This window comes from Suricata suricatta, chromosome 5 (genome assembly GCF_006229205.1).
Source record: "Suricata suricatta isolate VVHF042 chromosome 5, meerkat_22Aug2017_6uvM2_HiC, whole genome shotgun sequence".
NCBI classification, from domain to species: Eukaryota; Metazoa; Chordata; class Mammalia; order Carnivora; family Herpestidae; genus Suricata; species Suricata suricatta.
This window is the reverse complement of record NC_043704.1, coordinates 136,372,118-136,387,290: the sequence shown is the minus strand read 5'-3', so window position 1 is coordinate 136,387,290 and position 15,173 is coordinate 136,372,118. Positions and strand designations below refer to the sequence as shown.

At 35.9% G+C, this 15,173-nt stretch overlaps 1 protein-coding gene across 1 annotated transcript in view; it reads right to left on the bottom strand.

Moving 5' to 3' along the window:
* The window catches only part of UBE2E2 (ubiquitin conjugating enzyme E2 E2), a 352,686-nt gene extending 341,350 nt beyond the window's left edge, over positions 1–11,336 (bottom strand). The window contains exons 1-2 of the mRNA XM_029940354.1: positions 11,158–11,336; positions 2,749–2,799 (exon numbers count right to left, since the gene is read on the bottom strand). Of these exons, the coding sequence (XP_029796214.1) occupies positions 2,749–2,799; positions 11,158–11,333 (227 nt within the window). The 5' untranslated portion in view covers positions 11,334–11,336. The remainder of the gene's footprint in view (positions 1–2,748; positions 2,800–11,157) is intronic.
* Between the last annotated feature and the right edge of the window lie 3,837 nt (positions 11,337–15,173).

The following is a 15,173-nucleotide window of genomic DNA, read 5'->3' as shown; positions in this document are numbered from 1 at the left end:
TAAAGGTAATACATAAAGAGAGTACTAGGGGAATGTGACTTTGACTCCTTCTAGTAGGCATATAGCTTTAATTTAGAATATTTCTATAAATTAATTCATTACTATCATTAGGGCACCAATGGAGGCAGCGCAGAACTTCTAAAAATCAAACACAAAAGCACTGTTAACTCTGTGCCAAAATTAAGCCAAACTAAAATTATGGTCTAACTAGTAACTACATTCTCACTGAAATATAGATGGGTAGATTTACTATAAACCACCATTAAATATTTGACACCAAACAATCCAGAGGCCACAGTAATCCACTTAACAATCACACTGACATCTATATTAAGAAGCACAAGTACACAGGGCATGTAGAACTAATCACCACTTCCCAATTAGCCACAGCATAGAGGATACTTTGCTGCCAAAGGGGAGCACCACAAATAAGAAGGTAAATACGATCTTCATCTCTGCCTGATCCAGTCCAATCAACTGTTCTGGGATCAAGAAAAGGAGCCAAAGCTACAGAAACACAGACCTGGCTTCTAAAGCAAACTGACAGCTATCTAATCTTTATACCATTCAATCAATTTCCTTCCAAATTCCCATAAGCAAGCAATTTAACCAAAGTAGGTATCTTTCTATTATGTTATATGTCCATTGTATCTCAGTAAACCTGGAAAAAAAACACAACAAAGTAGGTATCTTGGCTAAAACTGCCTGAAAGACTTATTATGTGTGATATCCATATTTTAAAATGCTTTATTTATACAGAGTTTACATAACTAGTAATGATATCATTAACTATGACTCAGTGAAAAAGTTAATCTCCAAATTTCAGATGACATTATAAACTTTCCTTTTTTACTTTAAATAGAATTGTGATTTAATTGTTTTAGTTTATTTAAATAAACACCATTATGTAATTTCTTCTCTCACACTTTATGCATGTTTTCATGCATGTTTACAACACATTGGTTTAATCAAATCTAAATTATTATCTATAATAAATCAAAACTAAATTAGACAAATACATTAGAAAATAATATATCTTAAAACAAAGTAACAACCTAACCATCACATGATATTATATAGATTTCATTTGTTAAAAATGAGCCTTAGATAAGTTCACTAAAACAAAGTAGTCTTTTTTGCCAATCGTTGTCAAAATTTAAGCAACTAAGTATATAAATTAAGTTCATATGTTTACCAATTTAGTTATAAGGTTATAAAAGTCATACATGTGGCAAAACAATTTATTTTTTAAAAAAGATTCAAACTGGGACACCTGGATGGCTCAGTCGTTTATGCACCCAACTTCGGCTCAGGTCATGATCTCACAGTTAATGGGTCTGAGCCCCACATCAGGCTCTGTGCTGACAGTTCAGATTCTATGTCTTCCTCTCTCTGTGCCCCTCCCCCACTTGTGTTCTCTTTCTCCCTCTCAAAAATAAATAAACGTTAAAAAAATTTTTCTTTAAAGATTCAAACAATTGAAACGAATACTGTCGTAAGAAACAAGAGATTTTAGGTTTCATTCAAACTGGAATTTCCCACAAATCAATCCATTTCCATTAATTGGCCACCAAAGCCTAAACAATGATCTGCCACCTGAAAAAGTCTGATATACCATAACACAGTCTTTAGGGTGACAAAAAGTCTTAGTGTTCAATGGTTTTACCTAACCGAAATATTTGTTCGATTTGAATAAAACATTCTTTGAATATTATTCCAAGAACATACACTGTATATGACTCTCATGTAAAGAACGACATTAGATTCACCACAAACATAAAAAGCCTTATTAGAACTGTTTCTACACAAAACAGTTGTCAACTAGCCAATTATCAAATAGCCATCTCCAAAATGTTCACTTTCATTAATATATAGAGTTGCTATCTTTACTTCCACAAAAAAACAAGAGCAATAAAATCAGAAATCACATCAAACAATAAATTCTACCTGCATTCAATATTGGCAACACTTTCCGGTGACCTGCCCTCTCACCTTCAAGCCACAAGACCACCAATTTAAACTATGAAAACTCCATGTTGGCCTAGTTCCAACACCAACCTCATATCAAAACAGAAAGAAATGTTTAAAATAGTCAAAGAGCCATCTTCCAACTATCAGACCCAAGACACAGTGTAAGGTAGGAGGTCATTTTCTCCTCTTCCTCTGTGTACCTGTATAACATTAATCATTTCCAGGCAAGCACTTTTACTTCTTCTAAGTAAACTCTTACCAGAAAATTGAAAAATGTGGTCAAAAACAAGAGAATGTTTTAAATTTAACATCACTGCCTCAAATCATCCATTTTTACTTCTACACCCATTCTACGGCCATTGACTATAAGAAATAATGTAAACCATGAAGAAGCACTATTTAATGTTCTAGCACTTTTAAAAATCAATTTCCGACAAGATAGCAAATGAATTATCCAATAGCAAATATTTTAGCCACAGTATTATTCTATCATTAAAGAAATCATTTAAGGCCCTAACACCTCTTCAACTAAAAGATAACTGTATTTGTTACTCTATAATTTCATTATCTCTATGTTTGGCAACTCCACCATTCCTCTAAAAATAGACCTGATAAGTATGCCATTTCTGCACGGAAACAACAACCATTTCTACAGTCATTTAAGTCCAAACCACAATGATACTTTACTAATTAATCAGACTACAACAAGAGACGCACATCAAACAAATCAATTATACCTTGTGCAAAATATACAAATAAAAATCCACAAGTACTTACCTACAGTTGGGAGGAGGGTCCAACGTAATCTCTGCGAGTTCCTTCTGAATTCTTTAAAACAAATACAAAGTTATGTTAAAATGTCTTCACCTCTTAACAGTTCATTAAAATGTTATACTTTCACATTAACACTTCCCTTTTGTATTTTTTATTTTGAAATACTAATACTATATAAATCATCATATATAATAACAATCAAGTAGTAACTTAAAACGTAAAAAGACTGGCCATTATCAGTACATGCAGCCTACAGAAACATTTTGACTTAAATAAAACGTCACTGAACCACTGATAACACTAACCAAAATTTCTAGTTTAAATTGGAAACCTTCGCCACCTTTTTTATGGATCATTCCAACTTCTGATTTGCACTAGAATATCCCCACATAAGATGGAAAGATGATTATTAGGTTGAATCCAAGGCTTCTGAATGATCCAACCCACTGATCAAGAAAGAATTATTAGGATCTCATTCCAACACATGAAACTGCTATCATAATATAAATGAGGGCACCTGGGTGGTTCAGTCGGTTAAGCATCCAACTTCAGCTCAGGTCATGATCTTGTGGTTTGTGGGTCTGGGCTCTGCATCAGGCTCTGCACTGAAAGCTCAGAGCCTAGAGCCCGCTTCAGATTCTGCGTCTCTCCCCCTTTGCCCCTCACCCGCTCATGCTCTGTCCCTCAAATATGAATAAACAGTAAAAAAAATTTTGTTTTAAATATAAATGGTGTTCCTCCCTGAAGCCTCTGGGCTGGAGAAGGTAGAGGCTTTCCACTTTGACATTCTTTCTGCATGGACTATCCTAATAATACGTGGATAACCATCTTAATGTCACTGCATGAGATTCATGCAAAAATAACCTTTTTTAAAACCTTTTTTTCCTCAACCTTATTTTTTTTAAACTTATTTTTCAACTTTCACTTTTAACTGCATCTAACCCCTTATATACACATATAAAGGCTAACAGTGCCATACTATTTTAAAAGCCTATACTTAGCAATCTCTTAAATATCATTATTAAAATATCATTATTTATTTGTTAAACCAAATACAAATAAAAATTCTCAAAACCATTTCTTCTCCTTATCTTTGGTTTTTAAACATGAGAGGGGCGCCTGGGTGGCTCAGTCAGTTAAGCGTCTGGCTTCAGCTCAGGTCATGATCTCATGGTTCATGGGTTCGTGCCCCGCATCGGGCTCTGTGCTGACAGCTCAGAGCCTGGAGCCTGTTTCATATTCTGTGTCTCCCTCTCTCTCTGACCCTCCCCTGCTCACGCTGTCTCTCTCTGTCTCTCAAAAATAAATAAAAAACATTAAAAAAAATTAAAAAAAAAACATGAGATCTGCTAACTGGATGCCTGCTATCTGGTAATTATTATGATAGTAAATGAATGATAGTTACTAAAGTACCTTAAAATTTAAGAAACGGAACAAAAACATTTACTCTCAATTTCATTCCATGTCTTTTTCAGGGCAACAAATGAAAATACAGAAATAGACATGACTCCTCTGAGAGGATTGGCATCAATTTCCTAAAGGAATTGCATGCCACTAACATAATTTTCACTTTTCTAAGTCATGTGATTCAAGGTTGGGGAGGCATTATTAAGTTGAGCAAAACTAATAAGTTCAAAGCCAAAAACACTTTCATTTTAATTCTGCTATGCCATTAATTGAGAGTTCTCCAGTAAAAAGACTGCTCATACCTGCATTCTCTCTCTTCCTCTCTCAGAGACTCAGAGGTCAATTTGAAGAGGTTAATTTCATGATTGGCTTTATCTTTAAAAACATATGATTCCTTCTAATATGGATTCTATCATGTGTTCACATGCATATAAAGTATACACAATCAATAATTAAATGAGAAATCTCAAAGGTCTGATATAGAAGAACACCCTTTATGGATCGCACACAAATGTATAAAACAGACTCTTGACAACTAGTAAGTCCAGGTTTAAGAGAGTAAACTAGGCACACACACACATCCACCTCCTACTCCTTCAGGACTCCACTTGGGGCAGGCAGGGAGAGGCAAGGAGGCAAATTACAGAAGGTACAAAAAGGAATAGCAAAGAGAAGGAGAAGAGAAATTTCAGTATATTTCTGGAAGACAAAGCAGACAGGTGTAAGTTAAACAGGTTGAAATGATCAAGAGGGGACTGCAGAGTGTGTAAAAATATAAAGACTGAGGCGCCTGGGTGGCTCAGTCAGTTAAGTATCTGACCCTCGATTTCAGGTCAGGTCATGATCTCATGGTCATGGGACTGAGCCCTGTGTGGGGCTCTGCAATGGCAGCAAGGAGCCTGCTTGGGCTTCTCTCTCTCTCTCCCTCTCTCTCTGCCCCTTCCTTGCTCCTGCATGCAGGCCCTTTCTCTCCCTCTCTCTCAAAATGAATAAGCATTTTTAAAAAAAGAATGTAATCAAGACACATTACTAAGAGGAGGGGAGACAACCAGAAATTCCAGAAGAAAAACACCTATGTAAGAAAATCATAGATCAGGGCACCTGGATGGCTCAGTTGGTTAAGCATCAGACTCGATTTCAGCTCAGGTCATGATCTTACAGTTTATGAGTTCAAGCCCTGTGCATCAGGCTCTGTGCTGCAAGTGTGGAGTCTGCTTGGGATTCTCTCTCTCTCCCTCCCTCTCTCTGCCCCTCCCCAGCTCTCTCTCTCTCTCTCAAAATAAATAAACAAAAAAATTATTGAACAAATAGGTGACAATGCTGTATATAATTTAGATTTATGCAGAAAAACCAATAGAAGGACTAAAGCCAGACATGGCTAAGAGAGTTTGCTTCAAGAGAACTGGGATAGGCAAGGTATTTGGAAAGAAAATTGTTGCTTTCAATTAAATAGGTCTCTGTACTATTTAGTTAGCAGAAACATGAATAACTTATATAAATTGTTTTTAAACCAAGAGGACCAAAAGAATAGGCATTTAAAAGAGCAAGCTTAAACTGTCAAAGTAAACTTTTTAACATAAAAAAATTTCTTTGGGATTTTTCAAATTAACTCATCTTGCTTTCTGCTTACAATGTCCTTTTTGATTTAAAAAATTGATAAACCAGGGGCTCCTGGATGGCTCAGTAGGTTAAGTCTCCCTCTGACTCTTGACTTCTATTCAGGTCATGATCTCACAGTTTGTGAGACTGAGCCCTGCACTGGGCTCAGCAGTGACAATGCAGAGCCTGTTTGGGATTCTCTGCTCTCTCTCTGCCCTACCCCCGGCTTGCGTGTGCTCTCTCTCCAAATAAATGTTTAAAAAGCTGGTAAATCACAATTTTCTGTCAAATAATGGAACTTGAACCCCTCTGCATGTCTATAACTCCAGATCTAATTACTCGATACAAAAAGCAATTTATTGATAAACTTGACAACTCTAAGCGGTGAGTCAATATATTAAAATATATTTTGTGCCACACCTAAGAATGGATATATTTCTCTTGACAATATATTCATTGCTTTTCTTGACAGAAAAGATTATACTAAGAATTGCTATTTAAACAGTTGCAAGATGTCCTGCTGCTTTCAATGACAGCAATTCAATTCTATCTCAAAAGCTGTGATCATGGCATGTATTAAGTTTCTCGGTCTTGACATGTGGGGTAAGAAAGGTAGCTATTTCAGGCACCGTCCCTCGGGATGAGGAAAAATGAAAAAGTATCAATAATTCACACTTAGAGTGTACCTTTCACATGATGATCTTAGTCCATTAGAAGTGAATTAAATAATTAAATCTCACAGAATTCTCTAAGTATTCCTGTTTTATCATTTCCCATTTAAAAGATAAGGAAACTAAGGCTAGTTATTGTACACAAGTAAGGTGAAAGGTAATTATCTTGCTAAGTCAAACAAATGACCTCTCTCTTATCAAAACTTTTAAGACAAAATTATTTTAGATATAAATCAACTAGACAATTGCCTAAATTCTCAATTTCCATCTAGCAGTGTCACTTCTTTGGTTATGATACTTAAGTCGGCAACTGCACGTAGTTACTGAGACAAGTCAGAAGCAAACTACAAACTAAAGCTCAGTTTGAAAGACTTCACCTAATACCTTAACTGTTCCAGGAACGGGAAGAGTACTGCATGGACTGCCATTTGCTAAAAAGAATCGAGTGGGGGGAGGGGAACAGAAATAACAATGATGATTCATTTACACTTTACAGAATATGGTTCCAAAATCATATAAAATGGAGAAGATATGAAGCAACCATTTTAATACCAACATACTGGATTAATGGCTCAGAAAAAATGAAGCAGTGAATGTGTACTGACATATTTAAAACACATACATATTTCAGGTTAATGAAAATTCAGCGGGCGCCTGGGTGGCTCAGTCTTAAGTGTCCAACTTCAGCTCAGGTCATGATCTCACATGGGTCTGAGCCCCACATCTGGCTCTGTACTGAGAGCTCAGAGTCTAGAGCCTGTTTTGGATTCTGTGTCTCCCTCTCTCTCTGACCCTTTCCAGCTTGTGCTCTCTTGCTCTCAAAAACAAATAAACATTGAAAAGGAGGTGCCTGGGTGGCTCAGTTGGTTAACCACCTCCTATGGTTCAGGTCATATCTCATGTCTCACAGTTACTCAGTTCAAGCCCAGCATGAGCTGTAAACTCACAGCTCGGAGTCTGGAGCCTGTTTCTGGGTCTCCCTCTCTTTTTCTCTCTTTCTCTCTCTCTCTCTCTCTGTCGCTCCTTTGCTCATGCTCTGTGTGTCTCTCTCTCTCTCAAAAATAAAATAAACATTAAAAAAAATTTTTTTTAATTTAATAAAAGACAATTCAGTAACTCCCTCAGGTCCAAGTAGAGCATGAATATTCAGACATGGAGATTCACAAAGGTATTTTTTAAACAGTTATTTAAAAAAAAAAAAAAGGTGTCCCACCAAAATACCTTTCTATATTCTTCTATGGACTGTATTTCTTGGTCACCTGAGAACTCCTAACCAACTGAATCAACTGGTCAAACCTTTGAAAATGGAATTATTTTGAAGAAGAAAAACACCACTCCATTATTTACTAACATTTTTTAAATTTCAAAGTAGTCTCTGAACTAACCTAGAAAACACAAGAGTCAATGCACATAAAAAGCCTAAAGTTTAATTCAGAATGGTGATATAAACTATATAGCCATGATTTTTAAGATACCCTCAATAAATACTTTTGGACAATGCATTCTGATTTCAGAAACACTGAGAAGTTTTTATACATACACTTAGAATCAAGAAGATTAAGTAATCTCAAAAGATTATCTATAAAGAGTACTAATTCATTCTAATGTAGAAAACCATAAAAAAAGTTTATGCCGGAACAAACTGGGATCCACCCTTCAACCTAACAAAAATTTAGAGTCTAAAACCAAATAGCAGTATATCCAGTAAAATCACAACATCTACTCCAAACAAAGTTAATCTGGAATAAATGTGATTTAAAATTCACAGTTACAGATGTGTCAGCACTTGGAAGCAGTACAGTCAATTCAGTGACGAGTTTTATTGAACTGACTAGTCAAATAAAATCACCAAAATGTGTCACTGCCAGACATCATCCAACTACACACATACTTGCAAATGTAACAATTGATAGAGACATTATCAAGAGAACAGACTATGATAAGAGCACGCCAATTTTTTAAGAAACAAATTCCTACCGAAGAGCAAAAATTGATCAATGATGTAACTATCACCTTCCTCTTACCTCAAAATAGATGAAATTGATTTATACCATTGATTAAATCAAGTACCCACTTAAAATGTTTCCTATATCCTATGTCACTCTTCCATAATACCTTAAAAACAGATATTTTACTTTGCCACAGAAACAGATGTTTCTACACAAAATTATTAGTTTTTCAATTATAGCACATTCCATGCAATTGAGCACTTGGCATACCAAAGTACTTTGCTTGAGTTATGTAAAATGCACATAATCACAGCATCTGAGTATTTCTAGTTTAACAACAGCACTGTGTCCTCAAAGGTTAACAAAGATCTCATTTTCCTAAAGTTTATCAAATGAGCTTAAAAAGTATACACAAGACTTTAGGTGGCGCAAAGTCTATAAACGACAGCATCATTGTATAAGACCTTACTAGATGCCTAATAAATGCTTTATCACATTTAGTCCTCACCACAGCCTTGTGAAGATGGTTCCATTACTATCTCCATTTTACAGAAAAGGAAACTGGTGATTGGAAGTGTTAAATCACGTATCTCACATCACAGGTCTACTAAATGCCAGAACCTATAATCAAACCTAGATCCTAGCCCTAGAGTCCAAGCTCTGTACTGCTTCTGCTAAACTCTCTCTTATAAAATGACACTATATGGAAAAGACTTTTCATCAGAAAAGAAGCCAATTAACAATAATGTATTAGAATTTTATTCTCAAAACTAGGTCTTTTCCTCTTTTTAAAGAGGAGGGGGAGGAAATAGGCTTGACTAAATAATCTGTATTTTTGTGGTTTTTTAAACTTTTTTTAATGTTTATTTATTTTTGAGAGAGAGAGAGAGAGAGGGAGAGAGAGAGAGGGAGGGAGGGAGGGAGAAAGATTGGGGGAGGGGCAGAGAGAGGGAGACACAGAGTTCAGGCTCTGAGATGTTAGCATGGAGCCTGATGCAGGGCTTGAACTCACAAACTGCAAGATCATGACCTGAGCTGAAGTTGATTGCTTAAATGACTGAGCCATCCAGGTGCCCTTATACACACTGTAGTAAAATGAAGTAAAATATGACCCGTGTACTTGAAAAAAATCACGCAATCCTCACTTTTCACACACTGTACAATGAATGATCTCTCATAAGCAGAATTTGGTCTTTTGACACATCACTCAAATATGATTTTGAGGGATTTTACGGAGATCCTCCTAATAAGGGGAAAAGGCAGGGCCTCAGGAAGCAGACAGGAGTCTCTGCTGAGTAGCATCATGGGAGAACTGAGCACAAGCCCAGGCGAAGCACTATCCCGACTCTATTCCCCACAGACCTGGACAGCCCATTCTCTCCCTTTCCTGACCAGTTAAAGATGTCCCTCGAAAACCCATACTGTCAGAAGCTGACAACTGAATTATAGTTTCCTCATTTATATGCAGCTACTAGCACTCTGTACCTGAATACCTCTTACACACCCACCCTAACCTCCTTCCTTTCACCTACATGTTGTATTCTCTGCATTCCTACCTTTCTTATCCATACTAACTCCACCTCACATTTTGTGTAGTGGCCAGGTAGCAGACGGGTCGGTTCAGTCAGTTAGAGCCCTCTGGACATGTGGTGAGAGAACAAAAATAAATGGAACCCTCTTCCCCATGCTGGCATGTTGTAACAGAAGAGGTTTAAAGTCTGAGGCTACCTGACTTTGGCACCACTCCTTCATCAGAGACCAGAGAGCCGCAACACACTTCCGGGAAGGAGAGGACGGCTGCCCTGGTCCTTGCAGTGAGTTGCTGATCACTCACTATCATTACAACATCTCTCTCTAGAAACTCACGTCCCACCAGGAGGCCTGAGATGGTTCTTTCCAATCCTGCGGATGGACTGGGCCAGAGGGAAACAAGGTCAACTAGACCATAACGGTTTTGGACAGTCAGCAAACAGGTCCCCGTAATCCATACTCTCCAATAAATATAAAGCTATCATTCAAAATTCAGACATTCTACTATGCCTAAAACTTACAGAATGCTTTCACTATGCTTCCTATTTGATATTTTTTAAAAGGTATTAGAACAAAACAAGAACTTTAAACCACAAAAATCAGTAAAAACTAAACTAAATGTAGTTAGCATAGTTCTAAGACATATTCCATAATTAAACAATATTAAAGCAGATTCTCTGGGGAGTCCAGTCATCATAAGCAATTGATGTGGTAATAGAGAATCATTCAAATATCAACATTCCAAATGTATCTACCGCCTAGAGAAGAAAAATCTGTATCAAGATGGACCCACCACCATACATAATGAAACCAAGATGTATTTGTTGCTAAATTCAGCGTTTCTAACTTTACTAACAGGGAGTAGTATAAAATATACATCATTCGACAACTATTTTAATAGATTCCTAGTCACTGTCCTGTGTTGCACAGAATAAAATATTTACGGTCAAGTAAATCAAACCCCTACACTTTTACATACATTTTTTCTATATATGCTCACTTAAATATTACAAATACACATATACTATGACTATGTATTCTTATGACTTTGCCGTGCTGTTTAACTGACTTTAAATACTAAAACGTTCATATTGCCTACAATTAAAACAACGTAAAGGAAATAATCTTGACAAAGAAAGAAAAATTCATGAGTTTTATAGTCTGTATCACAGAAAAATGATTAAATGCAACAGTAAGAGAGAACTTAAGATGATAAATTGATACTAAAACCAAAAAGCTTAAAATTATTAAGGTACCTTTTAGCACTAGTTGACAATTTAGCAGCTGTTTTGCTGGATATTTTTCCCTCCTTTTTCTTGGGCTGAACTTGCTCTCTTTCTGGTTCTTGCTGAACACTTTCACGTTGGTCTCCATCAGAACTTCCTCCGCTAGTGCTTGGACTGTCATCAACTCTTTGTGCCTCAGTGGACATTTTAGATCCTGGATTAAAAATCAAAGATCACTTATTTAGTTGTGGTAGGACTGAAGTAAGGTACTCGTAGAACAGAGAGAAATAAAGCCTCAAAATAGAATAAGTGAAACTAATGTAAAATGAATACAGTGGTCATTTACAAAACAACTTTGAGAGCTGCCAAAACTTTTCTTGCAAAATGTACTGAGAAGAAAAAAGAAAACATACAAAAATGTATACACAAAACATTCATAGCAACATTATTCATAGAGCCAAAAAGAGGAAACAACTCAAACGTACACTGATAAATGGATAAACCAAAAGTGATACGGCCACACCAAAGAGTATTATTCATTCATATAAAGGAATGAAGTATGATACATACACACTGCAACACAGATGAACTTTGAAAGCATCATGCTAAGTGAAAGCAGTCAGTCACAAAAGACAACAAACTGTATGATTCCATGTACACAAAATGTCTGGAATAGGCAAATTCACAGACACAGAGAAGTTGAAAAGTGGTTGCCAGGGACTAGCTGTGAGGGAAGAATGCAGAAGGACTGCTAATAGGTATGAAGTATTCTTCTGGGCTGATGAAAATGTTCTTAGATTAGACAATGGTGATGTCGTACAACTCTAAATGTTCTGGAAAACTACTAAGTTAAAATTCTCCAAACCTGTCAATTATTTTAAATAACCTTTCTGATAAGAGAAGAACACAAAAGAACACTGAGGCCTGCATGATTCTAAGAAAAACCAGACTACATGATGGTGTCAGCATTGATCGAGCAATATAACAAGCAATTGTGTTTCACAAGAAATGGAGACTGTATGAGATGCTGAAGGATTCTTTTTTTTCTCCCAGCTTTGGATAAAATATCCCTAAAGCCTTTCCAACTCCCTTTGCTCTTAGTTCATGTTCCCTAAGCAGCTCTGATTCTCAACTCGATTTCCTTAATACCTACCTTGATACAAAGGTAGCTGCTATAACCTGGATAGCAGATAAAAAAAAAATTCCTTGTAAGTGAAAAGGGCTATCCTCGCTCAACTGTCATCCCATAATAATCAATCCTGAGTTTGGTTTCTATGAAGACATCCCTTACTACCCAACTAGCTTAAAGCGTACTTACAAATTCAAAACCAAACTGACAATCAATGTCCAGACACAAACAGGCCTTGTGCTCCCACGTTACTGACACCTAATAACTACTTTGTAAAAGAAAGATACCTCAAATAAAGCACTGTTTTTTACTACCGTAATTAGTCTAAATGTATAGCTAGTTGACAGTAATGAAAATTCATCACCACCAAAGATTTAACTTACAGCTTGCTCTAAGTGAAAGTGATTTCATAATACAAATCTTTAATGGATTGAAATGTTTATGGCAAGACAACCCAAAAATCACTGCAAGAGAATGATCATGAAGCACAGAGAGGTGAAGAGTCCATGGAAGACACTGAATGCCTTCAAAGACACATCACACAAACACACCACCACCCCTCTCAACTCCAACAGCTCCCTTCCCCCACGCCAAAAAGAAACAGGTCTGCAAAAGCAGCTCTGAAAACACACAGAGAATTCTGACTGCTCTTCTACCTGTTCTGTAAATGGAGAGCATCAGTCTCCACAGCTGTGACATCTTTTATGAGCACTAAAGTCACTTAATAGAATACTGAAATTTTATATCAGTATGTTTCACGTCTAGATCTAACAGTCTTAACATATTTCTTGCTTTCTTTTTTCACTTTTATTTCACTTTAATTCTTATCCTTGGAGTTAACATTGATTTTTTTTCCCAGCTTCTTTCAGTTAAAATATATCAGAAGTTCAAAATCTTATAAGTATGTATATAAAAGCATGTTAGAGCAGATGTGCATGGAAGTGAGAAAGAGAACAATTCTCAGGGAAAGGTCCTTGGATATAGCAAAATGCTGTTGGCAATATTTTAAGAAACGTGAAATGAGTGAGAAATCATTTTATACATCTTAAGCCAGAAGCAATCCATTATATGACAAATATACAGAAGACTAAATGAAAAAAAATCCTTTTTTACTGAACCTGGACCTTTAAGTTTAATAATCTGTGCCTAAGAGTTTCAGTTGTATCTTGCATTAGTTATAAAGCTACACAATCTTCTTAATGTTCTTATTTATATACATTCCATACTAATAATGCTATGAGTATATTATTACTTGAAAGATTACTCAATGATTCAATGTGAGCCATAATCCAAAACTCAACTTTCAAAACCTGCTCCAGAATATCAGAAAATTAAAACCAGTCCCTCTAGAGAACTATTAAAAAATACTATGATAGGGGTGCCTGGGTGGCTTAGTTGATTAAACGGCCAACTTCAGCTCAGGTCATGATCTCACGGTTCGTGGGTTCGAGCCCTGAGTCAGCTCTGCGCTGACACCTCAGAGCCTGCTTTGGATTCTGTGTCTCCCTCTTTCTCTGACCTTCCCCCACTCGTGCTCTGTGTGTCTCTCGCTCTCAAAAAAATAAACATTAAAAACTTTTTAAAAAATACTAAACATTGAAAACTTTTTAAAAAATACTATTATGGGGCCCCTGGCTGGCTCAGTTGGTAGAACATGCAACTCTTGATCTCAGGGTTGTGAGTTCAAACCCTATACTAGGTATAGAGATTACCAATAAATTAAATTTTTAAAAATCTATTAAAAATATCCAAGTAGGGACTGAGCAGTCATAGGTATGGAGTTTTCTTTTTGAGGTACTGAAAATGTTCCAAAATCAGAGAGTTGTGATGGTTACACATCCTTGTAATGCATACTAAGACCACTTAGTATACTGTATATTTTGAAAGAGTTTTACAGCATGTGGCTTACATCTCCATAAAGCAGTTTTTAATAAAATGGGTTTGAGTCTCAGGGTGGTTAAATGATGGAGTCTAGAGAATTGACAGATCAAGAATTGAATGGGGAAGTATTTGAATACGTGGATGCTAAAAGACAGCCACAAGAGGATAAGTATTAGAGAAAATCCTTAACTGAAGAAAAATTATTGAAGTATACCATATATACAAAAAAGTACACAGATGGTGAGTGCTGGCCAATGGACTGTCATAAACTGAACACACGTGTGCTACCAGTATCCACACCAAGAAACAGCATATTCATCACCTCCTGTCACTACCCCAACCTCTAATACCATGTCTTGCCCGTCTTTGAACTTCATAAATAGAAATCATAGGATGATACACTCCTAAGTTTGGCTCCTTTCCCCAAAAATAAAACCCAAATAAAGGTATAATTTCCACAGTTCCACAATAAAGAAAAATATTTTATTTCCACTTTTGACCTAAGACAACTTTATGTCATATGAATCTTAACCTACAGATAATAAATTCATCTGAGACCACTAATAAGCACTACAGAAACTTTTAGAAACAAAGGTTTTTTTTTTTATCTTTTTCAAATATCAAGAGTAAGGCAAATTTCCACTGATTTTGGGTTTAAAATGCCTAAGTACCAAAAAAAGTATTGGAAAACAATTATTGAACTACTCAGGTGGCAACTAATTTTTACAAAGAAAGAGCATTACAAGCATTTTAATTAGGTTTAAGTATGAAATTGTTTTATCTTTCTGAAATACAAATGAATAAAGTCAATGAATTAATTAAAACTCTTTAAAGTTATCTTCTTAATCAGCATTTTAAAATTATCTTTAAGATTAATTCCTAATTAGCTAATTTGATCGAATCATTGAAGCAAGATAAACTCTAGGGTTATAAACATAGAGCTACTCTCCAATGATAGTTTCAAAGGTAGTAAGATACTCAAATTTATACTTTTATTAGGGACTTAAAGTAAATCTTGGTTTCTAAACATAAAATA